Below are 12918 nucleotides of genomic sequence, written 5' to 3' on the forward strand. Positions count from 1 at the left end.
CTATACCGGGCTACAGAACTAAAATACGGACCCGGTGTCAATAAATCCAACATCAGTAAATTCTTAAAAATCATTAAGCTTTCAAACATTTAATTTTTCATCAAAATTCCATATCTCGAGGTAGGGACCTCAGAATTCGATTCCGGGCATACGCCCAAGTCCCAAATCATGATACGGACCTACCGAAATTGTCAAAACACTGATCCGAGTATGTTTGCTCAAAATGTTGACCAAAGTCAACTCTGTTGAGTTTTAAAGCTCTATTTCACATTTTAATCAATTTTTCACACAAAAACTTTTCAAAAAATTATACGGACTGCACACGCAAGTCGAGAAATGATAAATAGTGCTTTTCAAAGTCTTAGAACACAGAATTACTTATTAAATTTAAAGATGACACTTTGGGTTATCACATTCTCCACCTCTAAAACAAACGTTCGTCCTCGAACGGAGTTAGAAAAAGTACGTGAGTTGGAGATAAGGTGTGGATATTTACTCCGCATGTCCGACTTGGACTCCCAGGTAGATGCCTCTACCGACTGACCTCTCCATTGCACTCGAACTGAAGGATAACTCTTAGACCTCAACTGTCGGACCTACCGGGCTAGAATAGCCACCGACTTCTCCTCGTAAGTCAAATCTTTGTTCAATTGGACTGAGCTGAAATTTAACACATGGGACGGATCAACATGATATTTTTGGAGCATAGACACATGGAACACCGGATGAACCGTTGATAAACTAGGTGGTAATGGAAGCCTGTAGGCTACTTCACCCACCCTTTCAAGAATTTCAAAGGGTCCAATATACCTAGGGCTCAACTTGCCCTTCTTTCTGAACCTCATTACACCTTTCATAGGTGAAACCCGAAGTAATATTCTTTCTTCAACCATGAATGCAATATCACGAACTTTACGGTCGGCATAACCTTTTTGCCTAGACTGAGCTATGTGAAGTCGATCCTGAATAACCTTGACCTTATCCAAGGCATCCTGTACCAAGTCGGTACCCAACAACCGAGCCTCTCCTGGTTCAAACCAGCCAATTGGAGAACGACATCGCCTTCCGTATAATGCCTCATATAGAGCCATCTGAATGCTCGACTGATAGCTATTATTATTATAAGCAAACTCCGCAAGTGGCAAGAACTGATCCCAAAAACCTCCAAATTCAATAACACAAGCGCGAAGCATATCTTCCAATATCTGAATGGTGTGCTCTGACTGTCCGTCTGTCTGTGGATGAAATGTTGTACTCAACTAAACTCGTGTGCCTAACTCACGTTGTACAGCCCTCCAGAAGTGTACGGTAAATTGTGTACCTCGATCTGAAATAATAGACACGGGCACACCGTGAAGGCGGACAATCTCACGAATGTAAATTTCAGCTAACCTTTCTGAAGAATAGGTAGCTGCCACTGGAATGAAATGTGCTGACTTGGTTAACCTGTCCACAATTACCCAAACTGCGTCAAATTTTCTCTGAGCCCGTGGGAGTCCAACAACAAAATCCATAGTGATACACTCCCATTTCCACTCAAGAATTTCTAACTTCTGAAGCAAACCACCAGGTCTCTGATGCTCGTACTTAACTTGCTGACAATTCAGACACCGAGCTACATATGCAACTATATCATTTTTCATTCTCCTTCACCAATAATATTGCCGCAAATCTTGATATATTTTGGCGGTACTTGGATGAATAGAATACCTGAAATTGTGTGCCTCTTCAACAATTAATTCAAGAAGCCCGTCAAAATTAGGCACACAAATACGACCCTGCATTCGTAGAACTCTATCTTCCCCCACAACAACCTCTTTGGCATCACCATGCCACACTGTGTCCTTAAGGATAAGCAAATGAGGATCACCATATTGTCGCTCTCAGATATGCTCATATAAAGAAGACTGAGCGACCGTGCAAGCTAGAACCCGACTGGGTTCTGAAACATCTAACCTCACGAATTGGTTAGCCAAAGTCTGAACATATGCAGTTAATGGTCTCTCACCAACCGAAATATAACCAAGGCTGCCCATACTCACAGCCTTTCTACTCAAAGCATCGGCCACCACATTGGCCTTTTCGGAGTTATACAAAATAGTGATATCATGGTCTTTCAACAATTCCAACCATCTTCTTTGCCTAAAATTAAGATCTTTTTGTTTGAACAGATACTGAAGGCTACGATGATCAGTAAATACCTCACACGAGACACCGTAGAGATAATGCCTCCAAATCTTCAGCACATGAACAATGGCTGCCAATTCTAAGTCATGAATAGGATAATTCTTCTCGTGAACTTTCAACTGCCGTGACGCATATGCAATCACCCTGCCATCTTGCATTAATACTGCACCAAGCCCAATGTGAGATGCATCACAACATACCGTATACGATCCTGAACATGTGGGTAATACCAACACTGGCGTCGTAGTCATAGCGATCTTGAGCTTCTGAAAGCTCAACTCACACACGTCTGACCATCTTAATGGGATACCTTTTTGGGTCAGTCTGGTCAATGGGCTTGCTATAGATGAAAACCCTTCCACGAACCGATGATAGTAACCTGCTAAACCCAGAAAACTCTAGATCTCTGTAACTGAAGTAGGTCTAGGCCAATTCCGAACAACCTCAATTTCTTAGGATCCGCCTTTATGCCTTCTGCGGATACAACATGCCCCAAAAAGGCAACTGAGTCTAACCAAAACTCACATTTTGAAAATTTGGCATATAACTGATTATTTTTCAAAGTATGAAGCACCCTCTGAAGATGTTGCTCATGCTACTCTCGACTACGGGAGTAAATCAAGATATCATCAATGAATACAACCACAAAAAAATCTAAATAAAGCTTGAACACCCGATTCATCAAATCCATAAATGTTACTGGGATATTTGTCAACCCAAAAGACATCACTAGGAATTTGTAATGCCCATATCGAGTCTGAAAAGTTGTCTTAGGGACATCAGATACCGTAATCTTCAACAGATGGTAACCAGACCTCAAATCGATCTTCGAAAATACCTTGGCACCCTAAAGTTGATCAAATAAGTCATCAATTCTTGGCAGTGGACATTTGTTTTTTATAGTGGCCTTGTTCAACTGTCGATAATCTATACACATCCGCATATAGCCATTTTTCTTCTTTACAAATAGTATTGGTGCATCCCAGGGCGAGACACTGGGTCTAATGAATCCCTGATCAAGCAAGTCTTGTAACTGCTCCTTTAATTATTTCAACTCCGGCAGGGCCATACGGTATGGTGGAATAGAAATAGGCTGAGTGCCCTGAGCCAAATCAATACAGAAGTCAATATCTCTATCGGGTGGCATCCCCGGTAAATCTGCAGAAAATACTTCTGAAAATTCACGAACAACTGGTACTGAGTCCATAGAAGGGACATCCGCACTAGGATCGTGAATATAAGCCAAATAGGCTAGACACCCTTTCTCTACCATACGTTGAGATTTCATACTTGCTGGCAGAATGACCAGTAGTTCCTTTACACTCTAACCGAGGTAATCCCCGCTATGGCTAGGGTCACTCTCTTGGCATGAAAATCCAATATAGCATGATACGGTGACAGCTAATCCATACCCAAGATGACATCAAAATCTACCATATCAAGAAGTAGAAGATCCATACTAGTCTTAAGACTATCAATAGTAACCACACACGACCAATATACATGATCTACTACAACAGAGTCTCCCACCAGTGTAGATACACACACAGAAGCACTCAGAGAATCACAAGGCACAACCAAATATGAAGCAAAATAGGAGGACACATAGGAATAAATAGATCCTGGATCAAATACAACTGAAGAATCTCTATGGAAAACTGGAATAATACCTGTGATCACAGCATCAGATGACTCGACCTCAGGCCTAGCTAGAAAAGCATAAAATCGAGGCTGGGCCCCACCACTTTGAACTGCGTCTCTGGGACGACCTCTAACTTGCTGGCCTCCACCTCTAATGGTCTGACCTCCACCTCTAATGGCCTGACCTCCACCTCTAGCTGCCTGACCCCTGCCTCTAGCTGGCTGAATAAGCGGTGAAGTAACCGGTGTCGGTATGATGGCACGAGAATCCTGCCGAGATTTATTACTCACCAACCTAGGGCAATACCTCCTGATGTGACCAATGTTTCCACACTCATAACACCCATCCTGATGCCGTGGCTGCTGAAGCTGAAGCTGACCCGAATGGTCCGGATAACCATTGTAGTAACTCTGGAGTGGTGGTACACTGCTAGGAGCTGAATGTGCACTAACTGTTGGCTGCCCAGAGTAAGGCATAATAGGATTGTGACTCCCTGAAGCACCGGGAGATGCATAAAGTGTTGAATGAAACGGTCTGGGAGGATGACCCCTACCAAAATTACCCCTTGCGTCCAGGCGAGGCACCACTAAAACCACCGAACTGACGAGGCCTCTTATCAGACCTCTACCCTCTCTGCTATGCAAGAACCATCTCGATACTCCTCGCTACATTAGCAGCTGCCTGAAAATAAATCTCGCTTTCGGTCTCCTTGGCCATCTGAAGCCTAATAGGGTGAGTGAATCCCTCAATAAACCTCTTCACTCTCTCTCCCTCAGTAAGTAGTAAAAGGAGAGCATGACGGGCCAAATCCACAAAACGGGACTCACATTGAGTAACAGTCATACTGCCCTACTGTTGACGCTCAAATTGTTTGCGGTAATTCTCTCTCAGTGATAGGAAAGAACTTCTCCAGAAATAGCTAAGAGAATTGCAACCAGGTAAGTGCCGGCGATCCAACTGGTCTGGTCAATGTATACTTCACCACCTCTTGGCGGAACCCGTCATCTGAAGTACAACAAAATCAACCTCATTGGTCTCAACTATACCCATGTTCCGCAGCACCTCATGGCAGCGGTCAAGATAATCATGTGGGTCCTCGAGAGGTGTACCATTGAAGTGAACTGGAAAGAACTTAGTAAACTTATCCAGTCTCAATAAGGCCTCAAAAGACATGGCAGGACAATCACCGGTCTGTGCCGCAACAACTGGCTGAACTATCCCAACTGGCGAGGCTGCTGGAGCATGATTCTGGGGAGCCATCTGCTCCGGAGCGGAAGTAGTGGGAGTTTTTGCTCCTCCCCCAGCCTATGAGACAGCTAGTGCCACTGGAAATGTACCATTCTGGGCCACGCCCTCCATAAGACTCACCAAACGGACTAGAGCGTCCTGAAGCAGTGGAGTAGCTATGAATCCTTCCGGGACCTGAACTGGTCTAACTGGTACATTCTGAACTGGAACCTCCTCCTGAAGGTCCACCTGAGGTTCTACAACAGGAGCTGCTGCTCGAGCTCTAGGCTGAGCTCTACCTCTGCCTCTACCTCGGCCTCTAGCATGACCTCGGCCTCGACCTCTACCCCTGGCCATAGTTGCCATCGGGGACTCTGGTCCATGTTCATCGGTAGATGCATTACGTGTTCTCACCATCTGTGAGAGAATAAGAGTAGAATGGTTCAATCATCGATGATAGAATAAAATCGCACAACAGAATAAGAAAGAAGTGATATTGTTCCTAAACTTCATAGCCTTTGAGAGATAAGTACAGACGTCTCCGTACCGATCCTTCAGACTCTACTAAGCTTGTTTGTGACTCGTGAGACCTATGTAACCTAGTGCTCTGATACCAACTGTCACGACCCGAAATTCCCACCTTCGGACCGTCATGGCACCTAACATTTCACTTGCTAGGCAAGCCAATGTTAGAATAATATTATCCATTTTAAAAAAATTTTAAATCTATTAATAACAAAGAAACAAATGCGGAAGTAAATTTTGAAATGTAGTGAATAATCCAAAAAAATAACGGTGTCTAAATACCATCCCAGAATTGGTGTCACAAGTGCACGAGCTTCTAGAATAATACAAATAAAGGTTTGAATAAAATAAAGGTGTCTGGAAACAAACACACAGCTAAAGTAAAGTAGACGAGGACTTCAGACCTGTGGATGTCGTGCAGCTATACCTCAAGTCTCCTCTGGTAGCTGAAATCCGAGCAAGTCTATGGTACGCCGCTGGGACCAACTCCGAAATCTGCACAAGAAGTGCAGAATATAGTATCAGTACAACCGACCCCATGTACTAGTTAGTGTCGAGTCTAACCTCGACGAAGTAGTGACGAGGCTAAGGCAGACCACTTACATTAACATGTACGCAATAATAGGTAATAACCACAATAATAGAATTAAATCAGGTAACTCATTTCTAATAGTTGAAGCTAACTCAGCATTCATAACCAATTATTACTTCAATCAATTTGCGTTGCAGCGTGCAAACTGCTCCCACAATATATTCATTTTCAATCCTCCAATATATTTATTTTAATCAAGTATATATATAGACTTTTAAATAAGTCTGTTGCGGCGTGCAATCCGATCCCCCTATATAGACTTTTAAATAAGTCTGTTGAGGCGTGCAATCTGATCCCCCAATATAGAAATATTTACTTTTATTTCTGTTGCGGCGTGCAACCCGTTCCCCCAATATATTTCAACAACTCATAATTGTAATAAAGATTGCTCCAATAAATACCACGTCCAATGAGAAACTATTAAGCATCAAGGCACACACTAATTATAATTTATTTATGAACAAACAATGATAATTAATAATTAATTATGAAAATGGTAATAGGCAGTTTAATATTTAATAAGTTAAATGTCAAGTAACAATTTAAGACACAAATTAAATCAATATGTAGCAATTATTACAGGAATTCAAGAATTAATATTTGACAAATAATAGGAGAGAAACAATTAACATAACAATTAATTCGTGTATTAAAACAAATTAAGGATTTTTAAATAATTATACAAACAATTAATTTGATGACGTATATACACTCGTCACCTCACCTATACGTCATTCACATGTACTTCACATAACAAAGAGTTTAAGGGTTCTATTCCCTCAAGTCAAGATTAACCACGACACTTACCTCGCTTTGCAAATTCCAATAAATTATTCGACCACAACATTTCCTTTTGAATTTATCTCCAAAAGCGTATAATCTATTCACAAAAAATTTGATATACTCAATACGAATCATAGGAATTAATTCCAAATGAATTTACTAATTTTCGGATAAAATCTGAAATTCACTTTAAAAATTGACAGTGGGGCCCACGTCTTAAATCTCAGAAAAACTTACGAAATCCGAACACCCATTCCGAGACGAGTCCAACCATACAAAAATTATCAAATTCCGATGTCAAATGGACCTTCAAATCTTACATTTTCATTTTTGGAAAATTTTATAAAAATCTGATTTTTCTCCCAAAAATTCACGGATTCATGATATAACTGAGTATGAAATCATGAAATATATTCAATATAGGATAAAAAACACTTACCTCGACGTTTTTCCGTAAAAATCACCCAAGAACCGCCTTACCCGAGTTCAAAAATGAAAAATGGTTGAAAGTGAGACGAATCCCGTTTTCCAGAACTTAAGTTTTGTTTGCCCAAATTTTACCTTATGCGATCGCGAACAATGCTTCGCGATCACGAAGCACATTTTTGGCTGCCCAGTTTTTCTTAATCGCGATTGCAAAAATGGCTTTGCGATCGTGATGCACAAGCAGACTTCCCACACATTTTACCCTACGCGAACGCGGAAACACTCACGCGATCGCGGACCACTGCCCCTCAAACCTACGCGAACGCATTCAGACCCACACGATCACGTAGAGCAATTTCCTCCCCCATCTACTGCTCAAATCCTTTTACGCGAACGCGACCTTATCCACGCGTTCGCGAAGCATAGCCTAATACACGTACGTGATCGCGTTCCTTCCTCTACAACCGCATAGAACAAAATATCTCTGCCCCAAATAAGCTTACGCGATCGCGGATGGACCTATGTAATCGCGTATAAGGAAACCAGAAGAAGGCAGCAACAGATATTAGCAATCTCACCAAGGCCAAAAATGATCTGTTAACCACCCGAAATCAACCCGAGCCCTCGGGGCTCCAAACCAAACATGCACCCAAGTCCTAAAACATCATACGAACTTGCTCGCACGATCAAATCGCCAAAATAACACCTAGAACTACGAATTGAACTCCAAATCGAATGAAATTTTCAAGAAAACGTTAAAACTTATATTTTCACAATCGAACGTCTCAATCACGTCAAATCAACTCTGTTTCTCACCAAATTCGGCAGACAAGTTATAAATATTATAATGGACCTATACCGGACTCCGAAACCAAAATACGGACCCGATGTCAATAAATCCAACATCAATAAATTCTTAAAAATCATTAAACTTTTAATTTTTTATCAAAATTCCATATCTCGGATTAGGGACCTCGAAATTCGATTCCGGGCATACGCCCAAGTCCCAAATCCTGATACGGGCCTACTGGAATTGTCAAAATACTGATCCGAGTCCGTTTGCTCAAAATATTGACCAAAGTCAACTCAGTTGAGTTTTAAAGCTCTATTTAACATTTTAATCCATTTTTCATACAAAAACTTTTTGGAAAATTATACTGATTGTGCACGCAAGTCGAGGAATGATAAATAGTATTTTTTGAGGTCTTAGAACAGAGAATTATTTATTAAATTTAAAGATGATACTTTGGGTCATCACACATTTGAATGCATTGTTTTAATCTTGCATGACAAAGAAATTTGCACTAAGCGATGTATTATCAATGAGAACTCATCAAGTCTTTGGCACAAGAGATTGGAGCACATCTCTATTTATAGAGTCAAAGGGTTGGTTAATGATGAAGTTCTAAAAGATCTTGATTTTTCTGACTTTGGGACTTGTATGGACTGTATAACAGGTAAGCATACGAACAAATCAACTAAAGGTGCCATAAGGAGTTCTCAATTGCTTGAGATCATACATATAAACATATGTGGACCTTTTCCTACCCCTTGCTTGAATGGTGAGAGATATTTTATCTCATTTATTGATGACTATTCAAGATATATGTATCTTTATTTTCTGTTTAACAAATCAGAAGCACTTGATGCTTTTAAAGTTTACAAAACGGAAGTAGAGAAACAAACTGGTGCTCAGATCAAAATTGTAAGATTTGATAAGGGTGGAGAATATTATGGTAGGTACACAGATAAGGGACAAGTTAAGGGTCCATTTGCTGAGTTCCTTGAAAGTGAAGGTATACTTGTCCAATATACCATGCCAAGAACACCACAACAAAAATGGTGTGGCAGGAAGAAGGAACCGGACATTAATGGACATGGTAAGAAGAATGATTAGCAGATCAAGTTTACCTTTATCTTTATGGACTGAAGCCTTAAAAATCGACGTGTATATTTTAAATAGGGTTCCATCCAAGGTTGTCCCCAAGACACCTTTTGAGTTATAGAAAGGACGGAAACCTAGTTTAAATCATTACATGTTTGGAGATGTCCAATTGAAGTGAGGGTTTATAACCCATAACGAAGAAGTTGGATGAAAGAACAATAAGCGGTTATTTTATAGGCTATGCAGTTAACTCTAAGGGATTAGGTTTTATTGTCCTTCTCATTCTCCTAAAATTATTGAGGCTAGAAATGTTAAATTTCTTGAGGAGTATGAAGAAAGTGGGAGCGGTTTGACTCGAAGGGTGAAACTGTAAGAAATAAGGGAACCGCCTGTCGTTCCTTTATATATTGGAAACTTGAATGTTGCTTAGAAAAATTCTCATGAATTATCTGAACAAGAACAAGTTCAAGATCCACCACCACTTGAGGAGCAACATGAAGATCAACCCACTTTACTTGAACCCACTGAAGAAGTGTCTGAACCAGTGGGAGTAAGAAAATCTTCAATAGTTCAAAAATCAGCAATTTCCAGTGACTATGTTGTATATCTCCAAGAGTCTGATTATGATATTGAACTAAAAGATGATCCATGCTCGTTTTTACAAGCCATGAGTGGAGAAAACTCCACACTTTGGTATGATGCCACGAAAGAAGAGTTAGAATCTAAATAAAGTCTGGGATGTCGTCGAATTACCAAAGGGATCATCTACTATAGGTTCCAAATGGGTCTTTTCTGGTAATATCAAACGATATAAATCCAGACTTGTAGCCAGGGGTTTTACTCAAAGGGAAGGCATTAATTACCATGAAACCTTCTCTCCGGTATCAAACAAGGATTCATTGAGAATAATCATGGCATTAGTAGCTCATTTTGATTTAGAGTTACATCAAATGAATATGAAAATAACATTTCTGAATGGAGATCTTGAAGAGGAGGTATACATACGTCATCCTGAAAGATTTTGTGATAAAGACAAAAGTCACCTTATTTGAATAAATTTATTTATGGGATAAAGAAGGCTTCCCGCCAATGGTATACTAATTTTCATAAAATTATTTCTTTATTTGGATTTACAGAGAATATCATTGTTCAGTGTATATACCTTAATATAAGTGGGAGAAAATATATTTTCCTAGTCCTATATGTAGATGATATTTTGCTTGCAAGTAGTGATTTGGGGTTGTTGCACGAGACTAAATATTTCCTTATCGAGAATTTTGAGATGAAGGATATGGGTGAAGACTCTGATGTCATTGGCATAGAGATTCACAGAGATAAATCACAAAGATTACTTGGATTGTCTCAAAGGGCCTACATTGAAAGAATTCTGGAAAGATTCTGGATGAAGAATTGTTCACCTATAGCAGCACACATAATTAAAGGTGATAAATTCTCATTGAATTAGTATCCACAAAATGCATTGGAAATGGAGCAAATAAAAGCCATTCCCTATGCTTCGCTTGTTGGGAGCCTTATGTATGCACATGTCTGTACTAGACCTGATATTACTTTTGCGGTAGGAATGCTTCGCTGATATCAAAGTAACCCTGGCTTTGACCATTGAAAAGCTGGTAAAAGGGTTTTGAGATATTTGCAAGGAACCAAAGATTTTAAGCTCACACACAAATACTCTAACTCATTGGAGGTGATTGGATATTCAAACTCTAATTTAGGTGGATGCAAAGATACTAGTAAATCCACTTCAGGATACATTTTCCTTCTTGCTGGAGGTGTTGTGTCTTGGAGAAGAGTCAAGCAGACCATTGTTGCAACATCCACAATGAAAGCTGAATTTATAGCATGCTATGAAGCTACATCACAGGCGTTATGGTTGTAAAACTTTATTTTCAACCTTAGGATTGTCGATTCCATTTCAAGTCCATTGAGAATATTATGTGACAATACAGTTGCAGTGTTCTTTTCTAAGAATAATAAAAGTGGCAGCCGAAGCAAGCACATCGACATAAAGTACTTAATGGTTAGAGACTATGTGAAGAAGCAAGATATGAGTTTTGAGCATGTTAGTACTACTTTGATAATTGTTGATCCTATGACTAAAGGTCTGTCGGCTAATATTCTCATGAATCATGTAACCCATATGGGTCTTAGTAGCTCAATTTAGCCTTGCTTTATTCTCTAATAGTTTGTCTAGACATTATGCTTATTTTGATATACATGACAATGAACACTTTGGTTTTTCATGTATTATTTTGTGATCATTGGATCAATAAAGTTGGACACTGAATAACTTATATTAAGTTCATTCATAAAGTTATTTGACACTTTGTTGGAACATATTGTACATTGTAATACATAAAAGTAATTGTTTGTTTAAGAGCATGACCGCCATGATTCATGTGATGATATGTTTTAGCTAAAGTGATGTGATTGTTACATAACTTTTAGTTGATTGATAAAGTCTATGACCATATTATATATTTATCTCTCATAAAGGATTATCTTATTTTAATATGTGAGCCAAGTGGGAGAATATTAGAAATTTACCATCTCTTTTAGAAACTTCTAGTATGTCCCACATATAAGGTAATAAATTATTTACCTTATCTCCCAAAGGAAATAATATATCAGATAATATTCTGTAGTTATGCATATATGGTAGTTTATTTGATGGAAAGAAATAATTTTTATTAGGAGTCTCTAGGGCAATTATAATTTATGGAGAAGTCCCTAGGGCTAAAGTATCTGCCTAAGAGTCTCTAGCCTACCTATAAATATGCATGTGACTCCATCAGTCTGACATCCTACGATAGGCACAAGCTAAAAGGCTCTAGGTTTTCTGTCAAGTTTCTTCCAAGACAATTCCCCACATCACTTGAACAACCATGGCTGAAGGTACGTTGCTTGTTCAATTTCTGCTGCGGTGAATCTGTGTATATGTTTAAATACTACATAAACCACACACGAAAAAGACCATGTGAAAGTCGGTGCTTTCATGCCCCTATTCCATTTTTTTATTTTCTAAGGGATGCCTAAGATTATAAACATGCATGACATAAAAGCTTATTCAAATGATTAATTAGGATTCGCAATAAGTAAACTCACTCGGAAGAAAAGCACTCCCTGCCAAGAACAGTGGTAGAGCCACCTTATGTGAAGGGGTGTCAATTGATATACATTTGCTGGAAAATTACACTGTTTAACTAGGTCAAAAACTTATTTTTATACATATATATTATATGTTGACTTTTCTTATTTTCTTCGTATATTTTATTTTTTTATATTTTAAGACTCCTTAGTAAAATTTTTGGCGCACTAACCAAGAAGTTGTTATCTATTCAACTTTGGCATCCATCATAATAGAAGTAAACTTAAAATGAATAACTTTACCCCGTATCTTGTTATCTTTAAACTCCAAAGTCCAGACTCCCAGTATCTTAATTTTTCAGTGACAACTATGTAGAAATGAATCCAAGCTGAAAAAACAAGAGAACATATAGTCTACGCACTCCCAAGCCAAAAAAGTTTTTTCCTGCCTTATAAGTATGCAGATTTTAAAACACAAAAATATGTCATATGTAATATATTGTTAATCTTTCTCCTTTATCCAAACTTTGAATTGATATATGAGCA

The 12918-nt window shown here is 39.1% G+C and overlaps 1 protein-coding gene across 1 annotated transcript; it reads left to right on the forward strand.

The window, feature by feature from the left end:
• The first annotated feature begins 8988 nt into the window (after nt 1–8988).
• On the forward strand, nt 8989–10732 carry LOC138893655 (uncharacterized). The gene is made up of 4 exons (XM_070178302.1): nt 8989–9262; nt 9726–9981; nt 10088–10262; nt 10421–10732. The coding sequence occupies exons 1-4, from the start codon at nt 8989–8991 to the stop codon at nt 10730–10732; spliced, it is 1017 nt and encodes a 338-aa protein (XP_070034403.1).
• Nucleotides 10733–12918: the final 2186 nt, after the last annotated feature.

Source organism: Nicotiana tomentosiformis, chromosome 6, assembly GCF_000390325.3.
Source record: "Nicotiana tomentosiformis chromosome 6, ASM39032v3, whole genome shotgun sequence".
Classification (NCBI taxonomy): Eukaryota; Viridiplantae; Streptophyta; class Magnoliopsida; order Solanales; family Solanaceae; genus Nicotiana; species Nicotiana tomentosiformis.

What these genes read in the sequence shown, in the direction of transcription:
- LOC138893655 (XM_070178302.1), top strand. Translation starts at nt 8,989, where the DNA reads ATGTATCTTTATTTTCTGTTTAACAAATCAGAAGCACTTGATGCTTTT. An exon ending in ACCGGACATTAATGGACATG is followed by an intron (nt 9,263 to 9,725) that starts GTAAGAAGAATG and finishes TATCTGAACAAG; the next exon opens with AACAAGTTCAAGATCCACCA. An exon ending in ATGGAGATCTTGAAGAGGAG is followed by an intron (nt 10,263 to 10,420) that starts GTATACATACGT and finishes ATCATTGTTCAG; the next exon opens with TGTATATACCTTAATATAAG.